Source organism: Sarcophilus harrisii, chromosome 2 (genome assembly GCF_902635505.1).
Source record: "Sarcophilus harrisii chromosome 2, mSarHar1.11, whole genome shotgun sequence".
Lineage (NCBI taxonomy): Eukaryota > Metazoa > Chordata > Mammalia > Dasyuromorphia > Dasyuridae > Sarcophilus > Sarcophilus harrisii.
The window spans coordinates 137,505,145-137,532,502 of NC_045427.1; the positions used below are offsets into that span (position 1 = coordinate 137,505,145).

At 34.5% G+C, this 27,358-nt stretch overlaps 1 protein-coding gene across 5 annotated transcripts in view; it reads right to left on the bottom strand.

Moving 5' to 3' along the window:
- MSRA (methionine sulfoxide reductase A) overlaps positions 1 to 27,358 on the bottom strand; it is a 509,773-nt gene that overhangs the window by 145,307 nt on the left and 337,108 nt on the right. For all 5 annotated transcript variants that reach the window (XM_031950908.1, XM_031950909.1, XM_031950912.1 and 2 more), the window contains one exon: positions 14,019 to 14,125. In XM_031950908.1, the coding sequence (XP_031806768.1) occupies positions 14,019 to 14,125 (107 nt within the window). The remainder of the gene's footprint in view (positions 1 to 14,018; positions 14,126 to 27,358) is intronic.

The window sequence follows — 27,358 nt, forward strand, 5'->3', positions numbered from 1 at the left end:
CAGAACAATGCTAATTACATACTGAATAACCTATATGAGGATAACTTTTTGACTCAACAACAATAAATTTATCTGAAAAGTATTAAAGATGGATGTCTGGTTTTGGATTCAGTTGGAGGAATATGATTATATGTTGTAGATAACTGTTTCAGACAATGCATCCAGCAATAATTGGAAACCCAATACCAATTTTCCCTGACTCCTACACAATTGCTAGAATATGGAGGATAAGACAAGCAACTTTAAGTGCTTCCAAAAAGAAGGAGATAAGCCTAAACTCAAAGATAAGCTTTGAGTATTTCCATCCTGATTTCTTGATACTTTTTCATTGTAGGTAACTTCTAAGTCATCAAAAAATTTAGTGATCAAGGACTATTTTTCAGGTTAAAAACCTTAGATTGTTTATCCCACTCAGAAATTTCAGTGCTTAGTCTTCTCAGTTACTATTTTGGGCTGAAGTGGGAGCCATTGACCTTCTTGGAGTATATGCCTAGAAATGGAACATCAAAGAAAGTTTTTGAAGAAAGCAATAGCATGTTCAGGCTAATGTAGCAAATTAGGGATTACTCAGGCAATGGTATGAAAAACATGACTTCAAGTAGAGAGACACTAGAAGGAGAAAGTGCAAGTTAGGAGAAAATTGTATTTTATTGTATGATTGTTCTGTAGCAGTCATTGAGACTGGGACTTGACAGTGGAAGTAGAATCAGGAAAGAGGAAATGGATCTGAGAGAAACTACAGAAGGAAAAGGGACAGAGCCAGACAACTGATTTGATAGAGTGGGTCTGTTGTTCAAATATGCAAAAATGACTAAAATGTCAAGCTTGGGTGACTAAGAATGGTGGCACCATCAAAAAAAACTCAAGTTTGGAGGAGGAGCAGGTCACAACTCCACAAACTGTGATGATTCACTGAAGCACAAAGGTGAGCCTGGGTTTTCAAAAGGTCAGTAAGCTGCAAATTCTTGCAACTTCTGCAAAGCTTGAAAGATCTCAAACAGACTGAAAAGTTATTGTATGTCTTAAATGGAAAAGTTTTATCATCAGATCAATGACTATTCCATGATAAACTTTTTTTTTGGGGGGGCAGTTGATCAAGAAAATCAACTAATTGAAGAGTCAGAATCTGTCAGTTCACTGTTCAAACTATGGATCTTCTGAAGAAGGAAAAAGTGCAGGTTTAGAGAATATGAAGTGTTCAATTTTGGATATAATTCAGATAACACTGGGACATCTAGAAGGAGAGTCTTAATATCCAATAACACAATTCAATTCAATGGATATTTATTAAATGCCTACCAAGTGCTAGGTATTGTGGATACAGAAATGAAAATAAGAGTCCCTAACCTTAAGGAGCTTATATTTTAAGGAGAGAATCATTAGAAAAGAATAACTGAAGCTTAGGAAAGATGTAAGAGCTGGAATTAAAGATCTCAGAATTATTCAACATATAAACAGCCTAAGGAAAGATAAGATCAAAATAGAGAGAAAGCAAAGGGCTTGGGGAAAGTTTCTAGGAGAAGAAGCCTATACTTTTAGAGTACATGGGACAAACTTTTAAAGAAGGGGTGGTTACAGAGAGAAAATTATGATACTGGTGACTTATGGATAAGAAGGGAAAAGAGAAAATAAAGAATAATGTGGTTAATGGTGTATTTTTGTCTCAAAGGTGATAGAAAGCCTCATTTTCTTGTTTTGAGTATTTCCATCCTGATTTCTTGATACTTTTTCATTGTAGGTAACTTCTAAGTCATCAAAAAATTTAGTGATCAAGGACTATTTTTCAGTACATTAATTAGTCATAAATTAAAGGGGGATACTTTAAAAAAAGTTGTCATATCTGAGATGTTAGGCATATAGTCCTATGAAATAATGGAAAAACATGAATTCAGTAGGCTGAAAGAAAATTGAGGGATTTCTGGAAAAAATATAGTAAAACAATTTTAGTAAAATGGGTCTTTCATTAATTTTTTTAAATAAATTCTTAGGAATTTATAAAAAATTCTTTTTATAAAAATTCAATATTTCTACCAGGAAATATTGTTCCAGAGTTTACCAACCTTACTGTCAGGAAGAAGTTCCTAAATTATTCTTATGTTGCCAAAGATCATTTTGCGTGTGGAGAAGCATATATAATATTACTTTTCAAATTTTCAAGATTAAGACCCTCCATCCTTCCTTTCTTCCAAACTAAAAAGAAATCACAAATTCACAATTTATTTTCCAAAATAGATATGGTTTTGGTATTATATCCTGTCTGAAAAGATATCCTACCATTCAATAATCATAGTGTCTTTATGCAGAAATAAATCCAATCTGTACTAATTCAATGGCCATAGCTTTTAAGAAAGAAAATTTCATTGTCTTAATGGATAACATACAGGACTAGAAGTCAAAGGTTTGGTTTTTATACCCAATTACACAGTCATTTGAAGAAGTAGTGATGTGCTTGATTCCTGGAGAACAATGAAGATGATAATAATAATTCCTTCTGTAATATTTAAAAGAAAAAATATACATATCCAAAATATATAAAAGTTTTTTTTGAAAACTTTGCTATAGTGAACCTAAATAACCAGAATGCTCAAATAACCAGATCTATGTATTTTCATTCTGCAAGCTAAGGTCCTAGTTTCAAAGGAATGGGTATAAAAGGTATTAAGGCAGGAACTAAGCTATGGAGAAATAAGATGAAGGAAAGATTGCTGATATTTAGACCAGTATAAACTTAACCTGGTTGCTGGCCACGCTCTGATGTTTCTATTGACCCCATATGACCCCAAAGTAAGAGGGGCTGAAGTAGGGACAGGCCAAGCTTAAATATTGACACTATATGGCCCACAATATGGGAACTAAAGAAGTGAAGAACCTGATAGGCAAGCTAATCATTACAAACTGACTGTAATGGAAGGTTGATAGAATTTCACTAAATTGATTTGTAATTTTATAGATTCCTTTTAATTAAATCCATTAAATACTTTGCTCCATGGGGCAGAACTAGCAACAATTGGTGGAAAATGCACAGGCAAATTTAGGCTGGATATTAAAGAGAAAAGATCACATCAGAAGGAAATAGATTTTCCCTCATAGGAGATTTTCAAGAAAAAGCTGTATATCTATTTGTAGTGAGTATTCCTATTCACATTTAGACTGGAGTAGATATGTTCTGAGATGACTTCCAAATCTAAAAAACATCTATGAAATAATTTTAAAATTGAATTATATATCTATAAAATAAAATTAAGGAGAGAGGAATGCACTGAAAGAAAGGGAAAGGGAGAGGTGGAATGGTGTAAATTATCTGTCATAAAAAAGGCAAGAAAAGGCTTTTAGAGTCGAAAGGGAAAGGAGGAAAGGAGGGGGAGTGATTGAACCTTACTCTCATAGAAATTGACTTAAAGATAGAATAACATACTCACAAAACATGGTTTTAGAAATCTATCTTACTCTACAGGAAAGTAGTCGGGGAAGGGAATACAAAAAGGGTGGAGAGTGATAGAAGAGAAGTTATATGGGAAAAGGAGGGTGGTCAGAAGCAAAATACTTTTGAGAGGGGACTGGGTGAAAGAAGAAAGAGAATAGAATGTACAGGAGAAAATACAGTTAGCAATAGCAATTGTCAAGAGAATTTTGAAACAAGTTTCTCAGATGAAGGCCTCATTTCTCAAATGTAGAGGGAATTGAGTCAAATTTATAAAAAATAAGAGCCATTCCCCAATTGGTAAATGATCAAAAACTTTAAAAATATGCCCAAAAAGCTATAAAATCATGCATAATTTTTGTCCTAACAAGAAAAGAAAAGGACCTACATGTACAAAAATATTTATTGCAGCTCTTTTCTTAGGGCAAATTGAAAGGATGCCCATCAATTGGATAATGGCTGAATAAATTGTGGTATGTGATTATGATGGAATATTATTATTCAATCGAAAATGATGAGCAGGATGCTCTCAGAAAAACCTGGAAGTTCCTCCATGAATTCAAACAAAGTGAAATGTACTGTGTCCAAAGTAATTGCAATGTTGTGAGACAATCAGCAATGAATGATTTTGCTATTTTCAGAAATACAATGATCCAAGACTATTCTGAAGAACTTATGATGAAAAATGTTATCCATATCCAGAGAAAGAACTGATTGTGTCTGAATAGAGATTGAAGCATATTTTTACTTAATTTTTCTTGAGTTTTTTTTTAGGGGGGGGAAATCTATATTTTCTTTGGCAACATGATGTTTATGGAAATGTTTTGAACCGTATATGCCTTCTCAATAGGAGGAGAGTGGGGAGGAACAGAGAGAATCTGGAGCTCAAAGTTTTAAAAACAAATGTAATTTTTTTTTTACATATAACTGGGAGAAAATGAAAATGTTAAATTAAAAAAATTGTATTATAGACTGAATACAGTACGAGATCCACTGAAATACAAATCATTTTGAGTTGAAATACAGTAGCTAGACAACCACTTTGACCTTCCCACCACAATACATGTAAGCAGTTTGTGTGAATCCCCTCAAGCTAGGGATATAGTTTCTCAAAAGAAGTGGGCTCAGATAGTGTACCAAGACAAGGAATCCCTTTGCTGAGACATGGTTATACTTGCCATGTAAATGCTCTGATTGGATGAATACAAAAAACAAATTTGAGAAAGCCTATATGAACTATGGACAATAGAAACTACAACATTGTTGTATCTGTGCCCTCCCCCCCTCCACATGTCATCTTGGTTAAGTGTGCACCTGTATGGATGATATCAAATAGGGTAGAATATGCAATATGAAAGTAAAAAACGGAGATAGATATTAATGAGCTTAGGCTCAAGGTAGTTTACCTTTTTCTACTATGAAATCCAGATTATGACTAAGTGCTAAATGGGCATAGCATGGAGTATTTTACCTGTCCCCAATTTTAGGGTCAGTGGCTACAAAGAACACAAAGCTCAGCGTAATTTTAGATCTTGCATAAACTGCATAAAAATAAGTGAGGTTATACAACAGAGCAAATAACTCACATGAACCCAAGCAGCAGAAAAGCCATGTCAGGATGCTATGCATAGAGTGACAAGCAAGAAATCTAAGTTTGGACAGAACAAGTATGTGAATTAAAAACAAAATTCCTTTATTCAACTTTATTCAGTAGGAACTGAACTGAGATATGAACTTTCAAGATAGTTCTCATCTCCAGAGTAGGAGAATAAAGAGAAAAATGGATTTTGACCCTCTTACAATTGGGTTCTTTTGGAATGGACTGTATAGGGAATCAAACTGTCTACATTTAAGTTACATATAATGCTTGCACTCTTCATTCAATGCTTATTAGAATATGTCCTTATTAGAATTATGACTGTGCCAAATGGGCAGAGCATACTTGTCCCCAATTTCAGTGCTGGAGACTACAAAGAGCACAAAACTCAATGGAATTTTAGATCATGCATAAACTGCAAAGAGGTAAATGGTGCTATACAACAGAAAATAATTCACATGAATCCAAGCAGCACAGAAGCCATAGTATAGGTATATTTGATAAGACACACAACTGGTGGCAAAAATATTAAGAGCAATCAATTAAATGGGGGTTGAGCCAAGATATGACTGGCAGAAACATTAACACAAATTATTGTCATATTGAGTACTTGCTATAAAACTACAGAATAAGAGAATCTTATAGTTGAAAAAGGTCAATTAATTCCACCCTCTGCCTGCTTCATAAATCAAGACAATTTCTCCTGTCAAATGCCAGTCAACCAAAGAAATAATATAGCACAAACAAAACAGAATTTGTTGGAAAGCAATTTGATTTGTATGTTATTCATACATTTGACTCTTCCTCTCTGTCAATGATACAGTTAACATATATAAATTCAAAGAGGGAAAAAAATAATAAGGAAAAAACAAGAATGTATTTTTCTTAATCATTTTTCTATAGTTTTTATTATAAAATTTATGATAGATTTCTATATTTAGAAACAAGATTTTTATTTTTAAATATTTTAAAATATTATATTGACTTTTATCTTTTAAAATATTATGATGACTTTGGTGTAGATTCACTGTCTGGCTTCATTTTTGTCACTGAGCACATAAAAGATCATCATCATCATGATGACAATAATGAAGGAGGAAGAAGAAGAAATGGAGACAATAAAAATGATAACAACGATGGCGTCAAGTGTTCATGTGACAAATCCTAGAATGAGTACTGGTGAAGATTCAAAAGTAAACAAGATCTGCCTCTGTCCTCAGAAAGTCTACACTTTAGTAAGGGGTATAATATGATATGCACATACACACAGACACACACACGTTTATAGACAGATGATAGATAGATATAGACATATACACATAGACATATATAAACAAATTGGAAGACAATAAATTTTAATTTACAAAATGACTATATTGCATAAAGGGAAATATAAAATGTGATAAGATAAACACTTCCAGCTTTGAGAGTAGGGGCAAAAGATCAGAGAAAACTTTCTTTATAATAATAATGGTAGCTGACAACTATTTGAAGTTTTCAAATCATTTTACAAAAATCCTATCATTTGGTCCTCATAGCAACTCTTTAAGGAATATATTGTAAATATCATTATCCTATTATATATGATATAACATATTGTTACATATTATTATATAGCTCATAGGGTCACAAATTTATATCTGGAAGGAACCTCAGAGGTCGTGTAATCCACTCCCTCCTTTAACAGATAAGTAAGCAGAAGTTCAGAGTTTATGTACTTGCCCATGATCATATAGTTAGTATAGAGTGATAACCTGAACCCAGAGCTCTTCTGATTCCAAGCCTACCACTGTACCCCCTTACTGATGCTATTACTTCTCTCTCAAATTATTAAATCCTAAAAATACCAGCTAATTGATTGGTACGATGGGCCACAGAATATTCTATCACTGGACCCAGAGTATACTATAACCTTTAGCAGTTCCTTGTTTATATTCCTCTTAGATCACATTATTACAGGCAAGAGAAACACAATGTGGCTGAAGCCCTCGAAGTTGAAACCTCCCAACTCCTATTTGCCATATCTCTATTAGTTCCTTTTCTGTGAAACATGGAATAACCTAATTATTGGTAGTACTTAACAAATGGCCAGGTGCTCTCTAGGATCTTTCTCCAACAACTAAAAATAGAATGGGCTGGACTTTTGAAGCCCTTTACTTCTTTTTCATCAGGCCACAGGGAAAATAGCAAGGTTAGACAGTAGGTGAAACATCTTAAAGTCAGTAATAAAGTGAATCAAAGGAAAATTGGGGTAAAAAAACACTTAGGTTCGACGTGGATTCCATAATGGTGCTGCCCTCCTTTTTGGTTAATGGCACTGTGCAGATTAAAACAAATATGAAGACAAAGGACTCTCACGCTAGTAATTTAACTCAGGTACCTGGACTATGCTAGAGGTTAAAAAAAATCATTTGCTATCAAATTTGAAATCTAACTAGGATAAAAAAAAATTTGAGAGTGAAATTCAAGAAAAAGGAAGAAAAACAATCATCCAATCTTTGCATCTTCTGCTTGGTTTACTGGGCTTCCACCACTTCACCCTCGAGGGAAAAGCTAATGGCATTGACCTTGAGGTTGCCTCTGTTCCACCCTAGCAGTGTACACAGCTGGAAGCCAAGGTAACCTTGTGAACTTCACCCCCTTTTGGCATACTCCCTTAGTTCATCCAGGACACACAGCTGATTGAAAACAGAGGAAGGCGGGCACTGTGCACAGTGACCCCTGACATTGCAGGCCTTTTTTTCAGCTTCTCTCTGCTCTCAGCCAATGGGTGGGCTCGATGGGCTGGCTGCCATAGTAACCAAACGATGGGCTCTGCAGCATCCTGAACAGATGTCACATGAGCCAAGATGAATGTGACGGGGGTGAGGAGGGAGGGGGAGGTGCACGTATTCTGTGTTAAATGTTCCCACCAGAGGGAGTGAGTCATTTCTGAAGCAAGTGCAAAGCTGTAATATCAGTTTGCTTGCTTTCTTCTTCCTTTTGTGTGTGTGTGTATGTGTGTATGTGTGTGTGTACCTCCATCAAGTTTGAAACACACACATACTACACACACACACACACACACACACACACACACACACCCTTCTCCTTCCTTCCAGACAGGTGCTTGAGTTTTCCTAGCTTTGGGAGAACATGAAAGCCATGATTTTGTTTAAACTCTAAATGAACATCTCTTCTCCATTATGAGAATTCAAGCAGCCATTCTGCTGCCATTTAAGAACAGGTTGGAGAAATCGTACCACATGGAGCTGCAGCTGAGTCAATTGGTATTTTAAAGCCAAATGTACTGAGTAGGTAGACTCACAATAGATTTTACTTCAATTTCAGTGCTACTTCCTTGAAATAAAGATGCACACAATTGCTCTGTTTTTCAGATCTTAACAATTCTTAGGGTCATTTTATTGATTCACTCAAGTCAAGGGTTATCAACCTTTGAAGGAAACAACAAAGATCCTTTCTTAAACTCCAGACTGAATTCATCCATACAAAAATACTGATTTAAAATATTTCCACTAACCTTCCCCTAGATTTAACCAGAGTGCACTTACCTGCATTTCACAAGATTAACTGGTATATTTGTTTTTGAAACAAGATGTTATGTAGGTCTAATTCCAGTTGTCTTGTTATATGAATCAGATAAGCAAGAGAGAAAAAAAAAAGCTCCCCTTTCCTAATCTGAGAAATGAGATGTAGTTTATACACAATAGAAAGTTTAAAATGTTACTAATATCCACTTTGATTAATGTTTAATTCTATATCACACTGAAAACAATTATAGTATATATCCATATTTGTGATATGTAAATATCCAATTGCAATTCTAGCATAATAAAGTGGTTTGGAGACAATAAAGTAACCTATCAATTGCCCTACACAGAAATAAAATTTCCTATCAAGCTCTTGCAAAGACATCAGTGATCATTATCCCACATAAGAAATAGCATCCTAGAGGAATACATTGAACTTGAGTATAAAGGAAGTTATTTGACAAAGCGTAATTCTCTGCAATGCCAAGATAAGTTTATAAACCATAACTCCCTGGTACTGTGGTACTGTGTACAGCAGTTTTCCTCTGCTGTGTAGATGTGCAAGGACCACTAGAGGGCAATAATACAAATGAGGTTTTTCATTTGGACAAAATTTTGCTTTTCAACTTAGTAATGTGTAAGCCCATTATTATGAACTTCTCCCCTCATTCATTAATGAACAAACAGTATAGAATTGATAGATTTTCTTCTTGGAAAAATGTACATTAAATAGCCATTTGTACATATTCTATACAACAACTAGCAATAAGTAAAAATAAATTGTCATTTGGATGCAAATAATTTGTTAAAATCTTGAGTATATAAATTCCTACTTCTTGGGATAGACCAATTTTCAGCATTTATTGCAAATGTTCCAGTTTCAGATTCTTAATAAGTTCTTTAATGAGATCACAAAGTCACAAGGGGGATATGTGTAGAACAATAGATTTAAAATATCAATTCCTCTACAATAGATGGAAATTTCTCTTAAATCCTTGCAATGAGATCACTGATCTTATCCAGCAAATAGCATGCTAAGTAATTTGTAAGGAACTTGGGAGTCCTAATTCTACTGTAAACTGACCAACTCAGACTAACTTGATATTGTGTATTCAGTTCTGGGTACAATATTTAGGAGGAGCACGAATTGAAGCATCCTCTGAAAGGATGACAAAGGTGTTATGGAGACTGGATAACAAGATAGTTTTGAGTTAATCACTTGATAAAGTATTTTATTATCTTATTGTGAAAATTATGGAGAAATGTAGACTAGATGATGCTATAATTAAATAGATTCAAGTACTATCCATGATTTCAATGTTAACTTGAAGGAAGATCAATTGTCCATTAACTAGTGCTAGGGCATAGTTCCAGGGCAAAGAGCAACAGTTGTGGTCACAAAGTGGCAGATCCCAAAGTTAGACCAAGACAGTAACCAAATTCTTGCATCATATCACCTTAGAAGTACCCAAAACTTACAGGATCCCAGAACTAACTGTGAAAACAGCAGGACATAAAAATGAGATCAGGCCACATATTCCCTTCACCCATGCCCAGAGGTGAGCAGATTCCAATTCTAATACAAAGTCCAAAGTCTAGAACTGGGCTGGAAAAAATAGCAAAAAAGAACTTGATTATAAAAAGTTACTATGGTAAAAGGGAAAATCAAAACAAACAGAAAAAAATGACAAAAATCTCTTTCCCTCTCTCTCTTCCTCCTTCCCCCTCCTCCTCATTCATACACACACAATTTATATAGCACTTATTATGTGTCAGGCTAACCTTTATAATAATATCTACTATATGCCAGGTACTATGTTAATGCTCAAAAATACTATCATGTTTGATCCACACAACTATGGCAGGTAGGTACTATTATTATTTTCATTTTTACAGATGAGTAAACTGAGGCAAACAGCAGTTAAATGACAATCAGGGACACACAGCTAGTAAGTTTCTGATCCTCGGTCTAAAACACCTCTTGGTATAATTGCCTCTTGGATAGTTATAAAGACAAACAGGAGTTATATTCAAAACTCCAAAATAATTCAGTGAAAGACGATGATCAAGCATAAGGCACATTGGGCAGGACCTTGAGGAAGATGCAGATAAAAGGACAAAAAATGGGTATTTGGTTTTAATTTATGCTTTTTATCCTCCATGGGACCTCCATGTTAAAAAAAAAAAAAAGGTATAAATAGGCCAGAAGCATTTGATCATAAGTCCTGAAAAAGATGTTATGTTGTCTGGGAGGATTCCAATTTGACTCCTCTATTTTTTAGTTGCTTGAGAGCTACTGACATCATCTTCTGGGGATCAGAAATAATGGGTGGGGAAGAGACAAAATAGAAAGAATAAAGAGAAACAAAATGACATCAGTAATGGTGTTCAAAAATACTAAGATTCTGTAAGAATTGAGGACATCTTCAATGATGTGGTGAAGCATCAATAGGAAAGAGGCCTGTGGGAAAGCAATTACCAGGGAATTACCATTTATTACCAATAAATGAAGGACAAAGCCCAGAGGAAAGTAATGCAACAGGTAACTGGAATAGAAGAGAAACCATTGAAAGCTCAGACACTAAGGAGCAGAGCATCAATATGGAGAAGAGAACTTCCCTGTTTCTGAAGTCCTAATCAAAACAACAGTATAAAGCATAAGGATGATAGGGATTCCTAGGGAAATGTGTGTGTGTATATTGCAGGAAACCTGGGTATTTTAGCCTTTAGAAGTGTGATTGGGTTCCTTATAAGAACATTTTAAAAAATGTGTTGTCAACCTTACTGCTTTTAAGTAGATCTAATGCTCACCCTTAGGTTTCTAATTATGAAGAAATTAGGAAATCCCTCATATCTTAAGTTTCACGTGAAGTAGCCAGAGCAAAGAGAAGTCGTCAGAGTATACATAGCCTGTTTCTATCAGGAAGGAGCTTATATCATGAAGATCATTATAATCTTCTAGAGGAGAGGAAAATGTCTACTATTTCTTTTATAGTCCACATAACGACGAGTATGGTGCTATAAAACTCCCCTTCCCCACAACGCAAATAGAGCATCATTTCATACTAATGTTTCTTTACATCCAAAAGAAACTATCATCAAAGAAACAAAGAAAATACTGTAGATGACATTATAATCAGAACATCAAAATTGTTTTTATGGGCTACCAATGAGAACATAGGACAATCTGTTCAATTCAAGTGATAAGAAACCCTTCTTATGTAAAGTGATTCTTTGAATGCTGCTGGTATTCTCCCAGAGACTTTAATGATTCATTAGCCATATTCCTAGAATGCCTCACTTCTCTTGATCCCCCCCAATTAGCTAATCCTCTACTCTGAGTAACTCCTATTGATCATCCAGTCTCTCTTCTCCTATGCCATAGTTTCTGAGTGTCGATGGAGAAAATAATAAAACCAAGCTATCACAATATAAATCTCATAAGCTCAGCTGAGCGTCCAAAGTGGACTAGAAATTCTTCTCTATTCATACTGATTCACTCTCATTCCATTACAGTGATCATTTCAAGCTTTTCCTTCTCTCCTCAAGCCCCTAAACACACTTCTGCAAACACATATTTATGTACATCTTGAACTCTTTCTTTGGTGGAAATTGAACTTCTCTTCCCCAATGTCAAAATATTTAAACTTAATCTTAAAATGCTGTCCTATAATCATAGATCCTAGATTTGGAGATAAAAGGGATCTTGATGTCATCCAGTCCAATCCCTTCATTTTAAAGATGCAGAAACTGAGGTTCATGGCTAGGAAATTACTTGCCCAAGATCTCAAAGGTGGCAAATTCTCTAAATGCAGTTTCCTTCCTATAACTAAGACAAAGACTAATTCCTCAGCTTAAGTCCGTATTTGCAACCTTATTTCTTCCAGGATCTTCCTTCTGCTATCATCGTCTCTTAAAAAGGGATCAGTTCCTCACTCTCTATTGCTTCTTTTACATATGTTGACAAATATATTCAAGTTCTCCTAATCCAAAACCAATATAAAACAAAACAAAATATTCCATTGATTTTTCTAGCCACATTCAGTTATGTTCCCATTCACTCATTATTTCTAATGCTATCACTGTTGTTGTTGTTGTTCATCCTTCATTCTCAAAGAGAATCTATAACATCATGAGGGTTATGTCTTGATTTGCTCATAGAGTGAACTATATAGTTCACAAAATTCCAACTGACATTACAGTACATATTATATAATATGGTGATTTGTTTCTCACCTGTTCTAATTTTCTATTAAAAATCATTGTCTCCCTTTTGACCAGAGATTTGCTCTTATCAACTGTTTCTTCCTTTCTCACATACAGAGCTAACTGTAGAACTAATGGCTTAAACTTTTCATAATTCAGTTGATTAACCTGGAAATAACAATTTTACTATCATCAGTGACAACCAATGCAATAATAGCAATTCTAATATTATAGAAAAACAAACAAAAAAAGGGAAATAATAATAACTAGACTGATAGAATCAACAAACCCTAAACAAAATGGAGAAGAAAGGCAATGAATTCATCGTCAAGAAACTGAGAATCAGCAGAACAAGTTGTTATATAGTAAAGAGAGTGCTAGACCTGGTTTCAAATGAACTGGGTTCAAATATCACCTCTGATGTTTATCATTTGAGTGACCTTGGGTAAAACATTTAAATTCTCTTTACTTTTGTTTCCTCATCTGTAAAATGGGGGAGGAGGACAGGCAAGGTGACCTCTAAGGTCTCTTTTAGCTCTCTCTATGTGATCCTGTCATAGTTCTAATATTAAGTCCAGCAGTTTACTAGTCAGCAAGTCATCAGATCTTAGGGACAGATGAGAAGATGCCATATGATATCAGGAGCAACAATTAAAAAACCTGAAGGATCAATATAAAGCAAAGTCAGACAGATAAAATGGTAGGGGATGGTAAGGAGTGGATACTTCAAAATGTGATGTCAGAACATCATCCCAAGGTATCATCCATCATTTTGATACGTGGTCCTCAACACTTAAATTGCATACTGGGAATTAAAAAAATAAAAAATAAGTAAAATTGAAAATAAAAATAAAACCTTTAGATTGAGATTGATTTTTTGAAGATCTGATCCTCTATTAATGAAAGATGTTTAAAGCACTTGTAAAAGTCAAAGAGAAATATTACTGCATCAGAAAGCATGAACATTTTTCAATTCATTGATTATAATATAGTGTAGTACAAAGATTATTTTAAAGGCAATTACACAATTCAGTAAAAAAAACTGAACAACCAAGTACTTGGCATAATCTTTTTTAAAAATTCGTAAACAGAACTGAATTATGGATAAGAAGTAATTCAACAAAATGCATTTAAGTCCACATTTTGGCTTAAAGCAGTTGTAGCCAGCCCCCACTGGTGAAATGCACAGATCTGAAGAAGCCCTCGTGTGCACATCTTAAGCCAGTCTTACCCAACACCTAATTTGTATGTTGCTCATTCTTACCTTCTGGTAAACTTCTTTAGACTTAAGAGCTGCTTCTGCCTGTTCTGGAGTGGTTGGGAAGATAGCAGAACGGTACTGGGTGCCAAAGTCATTACCTTGACGCATTCCTATAAAGAAAAAACAAACACAGAGTGACCGGGACTGAATAGGTGTCCGGATGTCCAGATGACTTGATTTTAGTGGAGTAGTATGGTAAAATGGAACTTCATGTAACAGAGAAAGCCAGACTCACTCAGAGTTAAAAGTCTGGGGAGCTAGGGGCAGCTAGGTGGCTCAGTGGATAGAGCACCAGCCCTGACATCAGGAGGACCTGAGTTCAAATCTGGTCTTCGACACTTAACACTGCCTGGCTGTGTCACCCTGGCCAAGTCACTTAACCCCATTTGCCTCAGCAAAACATACAAATAAATAAATAAAAGAAATCTGGGGACCTAATATCCCAAACTAGCTATATGACCATAGATAAATTATAATCTCTTTGAGCATCCATTTCTATAGCGGCAAAATGCAAATGCTATTCTTGTCTATATTACATGGTTATTATAAGAATTAAAATGCATAATGATACATAATAAATGGAACAGCTTAACAAATCATAAAAGTATTATGTAAATGAGCAATTATTATATGGCATCAGATTTATTATACCTAATGTACCTCCTATATATAATTACTATTTATTTAACTTAGATTTAGAAACTATTTTCTATATTAACCAATGTGACATTGGCACATCTTGACTGTTTTTCAATTGCACATAAATTTGAAATGTGAATCTTATAGTTGTATGTCAATCACAAAACTAAAAGATATAGCCAAAAGTCTAAAAAGGTTCATTTTGACAATTTTGCTATACAAAATATGGATTACTAATTTATAATCAATGCATCAAATTATTTAGTTCTATAATGAAATAATTACCTTTTGTTTTAAGAAGTGATATTAATAATGATCCTCTAATACAGAATGGAGCTAATGAAGTAGATGGTTTATAGTAACAGTGCTAAACTTGGAGTTGGGAAGAGCTGAGTTCAAATCCTATTTCAGATATAAGATATGTGACTCAGACAAATCACTTATCCCTCTCCTAGCCATAATTTTTTTATCTGTAAGAAGGGAAAAATAACTCTTATCTCCCAGGTTTGTGAGGGTCAGATGAAGTACCTGTGATGTAATTCGCAAAATTTAAAGTATAATAAAAAATTGTGTTACTATTATTATCAATCATTATCATCCTTACAGAAATCTTTTTAATTCTTCTCCAATTTTCACACTGAAGTGACCATGAAAAAAAAATCTCATATGCCCCAAACTAGTAGAATCACACTCTTCTATGCTAGAAAATTCTTTATTATATTCTGCTTATATAGGGACCACTACAGAACTACAGAGACCCCAATTCTCATTCACATTGACAAGCTTCCTCAGAGGGCAGCTTCCAGGGTCCTAGGAATGACATCAAGGGGCTGGAATTTTTAGTATTGTTATACACAAGCCTCCATCTGGTGTGCTTTCCAATGATCATCAGCCATAATAAATTAGCTTTTAGAAAGAGGTATATACTAAGCAAGAATAGAAAGCATAGTTGTTATTAAAAAAAACATCACCTTCCAACCTCTCCTGCCCAAGACTATAAATGAGTGCAAAGCAGTGAGCAGAACTAGAACAATTTGTAAAATGACATTATAGAAGGAAAAAAAAAAAACTCTGAAAGTTTTAAGAGTTCTGGGCAAGGTAATGAACTGATAAGTCACAAGTTCAGAAGCTAAAATATGTGACTCATCTGCTTTAGGAGTGGTGAACTATTATATACTTCAACAACAATACTATATGATGATCAATTCTGATGGACCTGGCCATCTTCAGCAATGAGATGAACCAAATCAGTTCCAATGGATCTGTAATGAACTGAACCAGCTATGCCCAGAAAAAGAACTCTGGGAGATGACTAAGAACCATTACATTGAATTCCCAATCCCTCTATTTTTGCCTGCCTGCATTTTGGATTTCCTTTACCGGCTAATTGTACAATATTTCAGAATCAGATTCTTTTTGTACAGCAAAATAACGGTTTGGACACGTATACCTATTGTGTATCTAATTTATACTTTAATATATTTAACATCTACTGGTCATCCTGCCATCTAGGGGAGAGGGTAAGGGGAAGGAGGGGAAAAATTGGAACAAAAAGTTTGGCAATTGTTAATGCTGTAAAATTACCCATGCATATAACTTGTAAATAAAAAGCTATTAAAAAAAAAAAAAGGAGTGGTGAACTTAAAAATGCAAAGTTCCATTATACAGAAATCCTTTTTTCCCTTTGTATAGCTACTCCAGTTAGGTATGTTAATATCCTCTTTGGTATAGTTGACTGCCGGGCTCTGAAGGTCAGCTTCCCAATAGAAGGCTGAAGCTACTTTACCTGAATGGGTATAGTTTATTCAACCTAGATACTCCTAGATACTAGATACAACCTAGATACTAGAACTGGGACCAGCTCCAGCAATCCTGGACTACAGATCTTCTAACTTACCAAAATTCATAATGTCTAATGGGTGTCTGGGGGAAGAATCTTTTCCTCTTACCTTCCTCCAGAGGTAAGTGCCTTGGGTAATACTTCATCACCAGATTTGATGACCACTGGATTCCTTACTGCTAGAAATACACTCCTCTGAATTAGTGGTTGAGTTAATACTTAGATCTAGAAGTATGCTGATCTTTTCAGCCAAGCACAAGCTATTTTCTGCATAGCATCATGTATCTCCATCTAACAATCAAAGTACTTTCTTCCTCACAAACTGATAAAGGGTGTTGGTTACTAATTTGAATTTTTGATTGATTGAATGATTGAAAGAAGTCCAAGATTTCTTTGTTTACATTAATTGGGGGGTTTTTACACTTGTAAAGTCAAATGCCTTTTCTGAGTTGTCACTCTCCTTATGTCAGTTACAGGTATGAAAATAATTTAACAAAAGCACTGATTTTATTCAAAATAACTATAGTAAATATATCAGCTATAAGAAGCTGGTGCAGTGGATAGTATGTTGGACCTGGAATCAGAAGCACCTGGGTTTCCTGAGGTCTACACCAGTCTCAGATATTTACTACCTGCCTGTGAACAAGTCACTTAACCTTGTATGCCTAGGTTTCCTCATCTGTAAAATAAACTGGAGAAGGAAATGCCAAACTACTGTAGTATCTTTGTCAAGAAAACCTGACATGGGTTATGAAGAGTTAAACACAACTGAAATGACTGAATAATCACATCAGCTGCAATCTTTAATTTGGATTATCCTTTTTAAAAGGGAGCCGAAATGGAATTTGGTATAATTAAACAAGTTTTTAAAATTTATTAAATATGAATTGTATGCACAGTAATATTCTAGGCATAAGTAAGACATGATTCCTGATAACATGAATCTTGCATTCCAGTAAAGTATTGAAGTAAATAAAAAATAACTATAATAAAAATAATTCAACATAGGTATTAATAAAAGTCAATGGAGAGAAGTTATAATGTTATGAGACTATTCTAGAGCCATCTTGGGCAGAAGAAGAAAATAGATGAGGGCTTTGGAGACACTTAGAAGGATGGCATGGATACATGATAAAAGAGTGATTAAGGACTAAGAGACTTAAACTATCTGGACATCTGCTAGAACTTTCCCTTTCCTCTCTTTATTCCTCTCCTCGCCTGTCTCCCCCAAACAGAGGAGCTAATAAATTCTTGCCATGCCTTAGTAACAATTTCATTCTTCAAGAGATGAAATAAAAGATGAAGGGAACTTCTATTCTAGACAACAAAGAGGAACTTGGTTACTGAAGCAGAAATGATGGACACCTTGGAAGGAAGTTACACTCCATCCTAGAATCTGATACAGAAAAAAAAAAAAAAAAAAAAAAGATAGGCATTGTCTGACATGTTTCCTAGATGAAGAGACAGTAGTTTTCAAAAGGTTCAAAGTCCTAAAGGGAAATAGAATCGAGAAGGAAAAGGAAGATCTCAAGACTCAAATTGTGAAGACAAAAAGAGAAACAATTCTAATGGGGAAAGGAAAAAGGAACTGTTTAAAAAAAAAAGGTGTGTATGCACAAGGGCCTATAGCTACCTTATATTTCAAATGGACATATAAAGAAGATGGAATCACTAAAAGATAATTAAGAATAAACACAAACGCATGGTGCTGTCTTGCGAGATTGTTATAGAGTGCTGAAGTTCAGAATGAGTGGAAGCTGATGAGTAAAACTAAGGATAACAAAAGGAACTTGTTTTGTTTAAAATATGTTAGAAAAAAGAGGATGAGAGAAGGGACAGAACTGCCATTCAGTGTGTATTGGATAAAGATAAATTATAATGATGATAAAAAATAGAAAACATTTATATAGTATTTTAAGGTTTGCAAAGTACTGTACATATACTTTTTCATTTAGTCCTCTGGTAAAATAGGTGCGATTATTTTGTCCATTAACAGACGAAGAAACAGGCTAATAGAGATTATATTGTTTTCCTAGGGTCTCAAAGCTAATATACGTCTCAGACAAAATTTGAATTTCTGGTTATCTTGGATCCAAGTCCAGGGCTTTGTTCAATATACTGCCTAACTACCCCAAATGATGCAAGTTGTTCAATTTCAGACATATTAAGAGCATATTTTGTGTCAGAAACGGTGCTAAGTGCTGGCGATACAAAGAAAAGCAAAAGATAGTTCCTCCTCTCAAGGAATTCATAATACCAACAAACTATTTTATACATATATATGTGTATATGAATACATACACATTAGATATAGGTATATATTTATGATATATGATACACATATATACCTATATGATATATGATACACATATTTATGATATATTATTTTTATACTATGATATAGTATAACAGAAATAATCAGTGCAAGGAAGGCATTCAAATTATATAAATAATTCAAATTATATGAAATTGACGACGTTTGTTACAAATAAAATTAAAACAAGTATAAAAAGAAGAAAAGTAGTCAATCTGGGGGAAAAAACAGTATCAAATATCTCTAATCAAGGATCTGATATCCAAGACATATAGACAACTCGGAAAAAATATATAAGATAGAAAACTATTTCCAAATAGAAAAAGCACTCAAAGGATATGAACAAAAGAAATGGAATCCTATTAGCAAGGATGTGAAACAATGCTCCAAATTATAACTCTAAAAATTTACCTCACATCCAGTAAATAGTCAAAGATGAAAAATCTGGGAATAGTTAGTGTTGGAGGGATTATGAAAAGACAATCATATTTGTATATTATTGATAGAGATGTAACTATTCTAGGGGGAAAATTGGAAATACCCTGTGTTTCATTTCTCCTTCTTTTCTGTTTTTTTTTTTTAAATACTATGAAGACATAACAGAACTATGCCCAGATCTTTTATTTAATTAAACTTCCTCTGTGGCTTCAGAGGGAACATGTATATCATCTCTCCGCAATAGAAAGTAAGCTTATCCTTGTTTAGTCTCTTATGACTACTCATTCATGTTGACTGTTATATATTTTTCTCTTGACTCCTCTATTTGGACAAGATTCTTTATGCTGATCTTTTCATCAGGAACACTTGGAAGTCCTCTATTTCACTGAGGATCCAATTCTCCCTCTATAGGATTACATTCAGCTTTGTTGCATAAGTTATTTTTGGTTGTAAGCTTAGATCCTTTGTCTTCTAGCTGCCCAGTTCTTTAGGATAGTGGCTTCTAATTCATGTATAATCCTAACTATGGCTCTTCAGCACTCAAATGTTTTCTTTCTGGCTGCTCAAAGGACTTTTTCTTTGACCTACAAGTTCTGGATTTTAGATAGATGTTCTTGGGCATTTTCATTTGGGGGAGGAGGGTTGATTTAGGAGGTGAATGATGTATTCTTACCATGTCATCTTCTAAAACATCTGTATTTTATTTTATGGTTGATTGAAACATGATATCTAGGCTATTTTTAGGCCACGGTTTTCAGGTAACCTATTGATTCTTAAATTTTTTCCTCAATCTATTTTCAAGTTAAATTATTTTGCAATGATATTTTACATTTTATTTCTGTCAGTCTTTCGACTTTGATTTGATGTTTCTTGTTATCTCATGGAATCATTTGTTTCTATTAAATTCATTTTAATATACAAAGAATTCAAAGGTTTTGTACCTCTTGTTGCACAACATTAATTCTCTTTCCAATTATTTTCTTTTCACATCTTTAATTTTTTAAATTTTTCCTCTAGTGCTCTCATTTCATTTACAAAAACCATTTGAACTTTTTTAACCTTTTACTTCATTTCTTCTAGAATTCTATTTTAATCTGTGCCCAATCTGTGTTTTTCTTTGCTTGTAAAAGTTTTGTAATAATCATCTTCTCCTATATTTTTGTTCTGAGCATCCCTGTTACTCTAATATAGCTTTTCACAGCAGAATCCTTTTTGTTTGTTTGTTTGTTTGTTTTTTGGTGCGCTCATTCTTCTAGACTACTTCCTGGTTTCATTTTCAATGTAAAGGATATGTACTTCTTAGAAGCAATATCTACATTAGCCCTTCTGCTGGATTCTTGATATAATGAATATTGTGTTATTCAAGGATCTCAGGGACAATTCAAGCTGGGGATGTGCAAGCTTTCAGTGCAAAATAATCTAATCCATGGCAAAATCTGATATTTGTCCCTCTGTTCTGATCTCTGCAAGTTCCTGATCTGCTTTTGGATCTACTCAATTTAGAATTGCAATAGACTGCTATGGAACTCAACCACAATCAGCTAGGATGAAAGTTCTGCTGGTTCCCAGTGACAAAAACTGTCACTGGCTACAAAACTGTAGGCTTCCCTTTGGTTTAATACTTCTGCCCTGTTATTATTGTAGGTACTTCAAACTGGATAGGAAAAACAATCTGCCTGTTTTTTAGCCATAACATATTTTTCAGACAACCAAATAGACTAACATGAACAAATCAATCAGTTGGCTACCTTAACAATTGAGCTAGGTTGCTACCCATGTTTGAGGTCAACCTAGAGAGATTGAACAGGCTATATGGAACAAAGTGACTAGTTTCAAAGCTGCTGGGAACATTTAGTTTGTGCACATAAATTGACACAGGAAAAGTAAAGTGATACATATTTTATATTTATCAAGAAAGATGTAAGATGCAAGAAAGATGAGTCTTTCTGACTTTAGACCTGGTATTTTATCCACTATGATACTTAGTTGGCCTTAAATATTACAATTAGTTCAAAGCAAGCTCAAAACCTTATAATGATGTTCTCTATTTGACAAAATTATCTTTCAAGAAGGAAACAGAAAAATCAGCAAAAATAAAACAAAATGGACTTTCTTTTTCTGACATATTGAAACATTCACTAATTGATAAACAACAACTTAATTTAACAATCATTTATTAAGCACCTATAAAGCAATGAAAAGTCAATACAAGATAATTTGAGGAGTGTATGAGCTCCAAGAACAAATAGTTAGTAAAGACTTCCCAAATGAAGTATAATCTGAGCTGAGATTTGAAGAAAAATGAAGAGTGTTAAGAGGTTCACATAGAGGCAGCATGTAGGCAGAGCTGCGTTTGGAGTCTGAAGACCTGGATTCATGACCTCGCTCTGCTGCTTATTCACCTCTGTGACCTTGGCACTGTCACTTAGCCTTCCTGAGTGTCACTCTTGTCATCCTCAACAAGACAATGGAACTTGTGACTCGTAAAGTCTCTTCTACTCTAAATCACAATCCTGATAATTGAGCGCCTACTATACCAGCTTATGGTACAGCAGAGCACCAATACAGCACCTGCGGTTATGGGAGCAGCATAAGATACTTCTAGGAGTTTACAATTGTGAAGAAGTAGTTGTGAGACAAACTGTGAAACAAAAGGGAACAATATAAGATAAAATACACCGAAGTGCTACATGCTTCAATAGCCATTATAATTACTTTAGTAGTTCAAAGTAAAGTCAATCTGCAGGGGTAAGGGAAGATGCCATTGAGGAGTTCCTCTGTTTTCTCACTGGTAAAATTGAGGAGACTGGACTAGATAATCTCTAAATTCCCTTCTAGCTCTAAAACTATGATCCAATGAACCTATGTGATCATAAGTGATTAAAGCTGGACCTCAAAGGACTGGAAGGGTAGTTGGATATGAAGAGGGAAGAAGAGGAATTTCCTCAGAATGAGGAAAACATCATCACAAAAGGCACACCGGTGAAGGAAGAGATTTGCCTTCCCTGAGAAGAGGGCTTATACTGGGAAGTAGTAAGAAATAAAGTTATATAGGGTCAGGTTATCAAGAGTATTAAAAGCCAGGCAGATGAACTCAAATTCAGACAGTATAGGCATCACTTTATGTAATTCTCCTGTGGGTTAATTTAATAATAATAAAGACAGAACTAGCTCTGACATAGATTAAATAAACATTGAAAATTCTGCCAAGAATCTCCATTTTCCCCCAATGGCTTCAGAGAAACAGAGGATAAATTAAGGATGCTATGAAGCTGCTTCTTTTCCCAGGAAAGCAAACTATGGACTTGATATTCCAAACTTAAAAGGAGCTGTGTTGGATGAAAAGCAAATTATTGGCTCAGAAATAGCACTTTTTTAACTTAACATTCTTCAGAAATGCTCCAGAAATTGATTAATGAGAACAGAGCTTTTTGGCATTCATGAAGAAGTAGTGACCTCCTCACTTTTACCAACTGTTAGAGATTTCTCCATCAACTTTTTTTTTCCAAATAAGAGTCCACTTATAAGTAGTAAGCTATCATGGGATTCCTCTGAACATCTCTTATATGTATCTATTTTTGTATCCATTTTTGTATCCATATTTATCTGTATCTGATAATTACTACAACTAAAAGAAATATTTGATAGGCTATCTTTGTCTGGTCAGTGTGCCCATGTTGGAAAAAAATTTACTTTATTATATTATCACCTCTCTACTATTCTGAAGTATGCAATTTTAAAAAGAAGATATCTCTTACTTTTAACATTTCTTTTCTTCATGAAATATAGAGCTTCAAGTTAAGTTTCTTAATTCCTTAAAATATATGAAAGTTAAGGTGTTGATTGGTCATTTTCTCTCTCTCCAAATCAATATTTACTTTAGTAAGATGAATTAACTCCCTTTCAAGTAGTTCACTGAATAATTAGTGACATAATTACAAGCAACAACAGCTTTTTTTTAATGTATTGCTGGATAGTAGGCTGAAAACATAACAATGATATATTTTAGCCTTCACACATATTGGGTTAATTCAGCTTAGCATAGTTTAATTCATCAAACATTTACTAAGCATAAAGCACTGTTCATGGTACTATGGATGTAAAAATGAAAAACGCCATACTCCTTGCCTACAAGAAACCTAGAATTTAATGGTTGAGTTGGGAGGGGATGGCAATATAGCATGTACACAAATAAGAACATTCAGAGACAGAAAGTGACACAAGCAAATACAGATGAAGCATTATAAGAAAAGGGAAAGAGAAAGAGGATACTAACAGTCCAGAATGAGGTAGGTGAGTGACAAAGGAAATGAGGAAACCTTCCATATTTTAGGAAAAAAATCTATACACTGGGGAAAAAATGGAAGGGAATCAGAATGGTGAACGTTCCTCTAGTATGTGTGTATATGTGTACACATACACACACATATGTATGCCCACACATATAAATACACAATACACATACACACACACATATACATATATATACACACTGAACATCAGATTAAGATATTGGAGCTCCATAGACTAAAAAAGAAAAGACTTGAAGACAATAAGCTCAACATCCAAATTTTTGCAAAATTCTTATGGAGGTTTGATCAGAATTCTTGGAATAAGTTTTGAGAATATTGATCCTCAATTAGGGATTGAGAAATAAAAGCAGCCCAAAGAGTATCCTTTTTAGTCTGAAGCATTCTGGTGGCTTTTGTTAGCTACTGCCTCCCTAAGTGAACTGGTCTATAGTCACAGACAGATATGCATTAAAAGCTTCAGATGTTCCCTGACGATATCATTGTGCCCTTCTCTTCTGGATGTCATGTTGTCTCTCTAACATTAAAGAAAGTATTAAAGGGAGGAAAGATTGGAGATTAGGTATAGAGGGAAATGGAATGACAGGCAGTTATAGCCAGGTTTATTTGTTTTTTTTAATTGTAAAAGTAGAACATTTGTGGGTAATGATAGGATGCACAGTATGACATTCCTTTGTGGCTAAACTGGAGTGGAAGAGTCAGTTGAGCGAACTGATGCATTTGAGAACTTGGAGGTGAAAGTGTCTGAAGGAGCATCAACAAAAATGCTAAACTTTTTAGAAAGGATAACAAGACTGTCAGTTAGGTGCTGGACTTCTTGTGAAAAGCAAGATTTTGCAGGCCAAGACACTAATAAAATTGGAGACGCTTGAGTTAAAGCTGACACTTCCATAATATCAACTACAAAATATTATTGAAACTAGTTTCAGGGTTCATCCTGTCATTTTGAGATAAGATGGCATGGAGTAGACCTTGAGTATCTGGCATTTACCTTCCTCCTTGTATAATTGAAAGGAGAATATAAAAAGTTTTATCATTTGGGGAGAGGAGCTTTGAAAGTTACGAGAATCTTCTTGACAAGTTTTTTAGTTTTCTTGATAGTAGCTTCTCCATGCCTTTATTTTTCTAAAATGGTTTTTACTGACTTAGTGTTAAGTCTTTTGTATAGAAGGGGCTGGACATTTTAATTGCAGGGATTCTTTATTTGAACTATTGGGTGCTGAGGGATCCATTGTTTTAGACATGGAACTATATCAATGTGACATGGAACTATGACCAGGACAAAGGGGAATAAGCAGGGGATAAGTTGACAATAGTCACCATAACCTAATTAGGAGGGAGGATTTTAATAAAATGCACCTCAAAGAAGAGGCTGCTCAGTTATGGCAGCAAAGGGAGAATCGAGAGAGAGAAATAGGGAGCAAGAACTATCTTAATTTTCTAGAATCAGTGTGAGAAGGTACAACCAGTACTGCAGAACTGTGACAGAAAATAACAAATGTCACATTGATATAGTACTCTATAGTTTACAAAATACTCTCTTCATAACAATAAGTAGTACAAGTAACAGCATCCTTATTTTTAACAAGAGGAAACAGAAGCTTAGAATGGTAAAGTGGCATTTTCATGGGCACACAGACAATAAACAATAGACCTAGATCTCAGACCCAGGTCTTATTGACTTCAAATATGGTATTAATTCTACTATACAACACTTCTTTACACATGAATGGAGAAAGGTATGATTTTAGGAGCTCAAAAGATTGCCTAGTTTGAGGCTGGCACAGCATGAAAAATCTCTCATTAGAGAGGACATGGTGATATAAACATGGTGATATAAACAGGTCAGAAAGGATCAGAAGCTGTCACTGTCTATCCACATACACACACACACACACACACACACACACACACACACACACATTAATGATTATAGCTTTCTATTTACAAAACATATGAATGGGTAATTTTTCACTGACCCTTGCAAAACCTTCTCTTCCCAATTTTTCTTTTTCCCCTACCCCCTCTCCTAGATGGCAGGTAGTCTAATGCATGTTAAAATATAGGTTAAATCCAACATATGTATACATATCCATACATTACCTTTCTGCACAAGAAAAAATCAGATCTAGAAAGAAAAAAAAAAACCTGAGAAGGAAAACAAAACTGCAAGCAAACATCAACAGAAAGAATGAGAATGTTATGTTGTGTTCCACACTGTTCCCACAGTCCTGGCTCTGGGTGTAGATGGCTCTATTCATTACTAGACAATTGGAACTGGTTTGAAGCATCTCATTGTTGAAGAGAGCCACGCCCATCAGATTGATCATCTTATAGTCTTCTTGTTGCTGTGTACAGTAATCTCCTGATTCTGCTCATTTCACTCAGCATCAGTTTATATAAGTCTCTCCAGGCCTTTCTGAAATCATCCTGTTGGTCATTTCTTATTAAACAATAATATTCCATAACATTCATATACCATAATTTATTCAGCCATTCTCCAATTGATGGGCATCCACTCAGTTTCCAGTTTCTTGCCACTACAAACAGGGCTGCCACAAACATTTTTGCACATGTGAGTCCCTTTCCTTCCTTTAAGATCTCTTTAGGATATAAATCCAGTAGTAACACTGCATCAAAGGGTGTGCATAGTCTGATAACCCTTTGAGCATAGTTCCAAATCACTCTCCAGAATGGTTGGATTCGTTCACAGTTCCACCAACAATGTATCAGTGTCCCAGTTTTCCCACATCCCCTCCAACATTTGTCATTATCTTTTCCTGTCATCTTAGTCAATCTGATAGGTGTATAGTGGTATCTCAGAGTTGTCTTAATTTGCATTTCTCTGATCAATAGTGATTTAGAGCACCTTTTCATATGACTAGAAATAGTTCCAATTTCTTCACTTGAAAACCGTCTGTTCATATCCTTTGACCATTTATCAATAGTCTATATATTTAAAATTATTTATTTTATTCTGAATATAAGAAATAAAACAAGCATTTCCACAGTAGAATAGAAAAAAAGAGGACTGTACATGAGAGCACAAATCTATTTTGTACTATTTGATTAAATATATAATAAAGTTATCATGTAACTTTCTTCTCTCTCTTTTTTTCTGCCTACCCTCTTTCCCACACAAGAGGTGGCTAGCATTATTCAGAAATATGTAAATATATAAAACCATATTACACATATTTCTATTTATCATGTCTTTCTCTGGAAATATATGATAACTACCTTCATATGTCCTTTGTAGTTAATTTGGGTATTTTTAAGAGTCAAAATGACAGTCACTCAGAGTTGTCCTTAAAACAAAACTGTTACTATATACAATATTCTCTTGTTTCTGTTCATTTCACTTTTCATTATTTCATGCAAGTCTATCCATGTTTTTCTAAGATCACTGAGCTCATCATTTCTTATAGTACAGTAGTATTCCATCACAGTCATGAGGCATTGTTCATAAATTAAAAAAAAAATCCTTAATTTGGTAGGAAAAGAAGGCAGAGAGGAGCAAAAATTCTTGTGTGATTAACTACAAATTTCACATCCAGAGAAGCTGGTATAATGGTAGTCAAAAGCAAATTGTGTTGTAATTATAGGCTGCACTGAGATTTTGTACAAGCCAATTACATTTTGGAGGAAAATATATTTTTACTAACATGTTACATGTTCTACTTAGCTCAAAAGATGATTGTGAGGATCAAACAAGCTAGTGTGTGAAAGGTCTTTGTAATTGCAAAGCCCCATATAACTAATAAGCTACTATATTACTGCATTTTGGCAAACATACATGGCA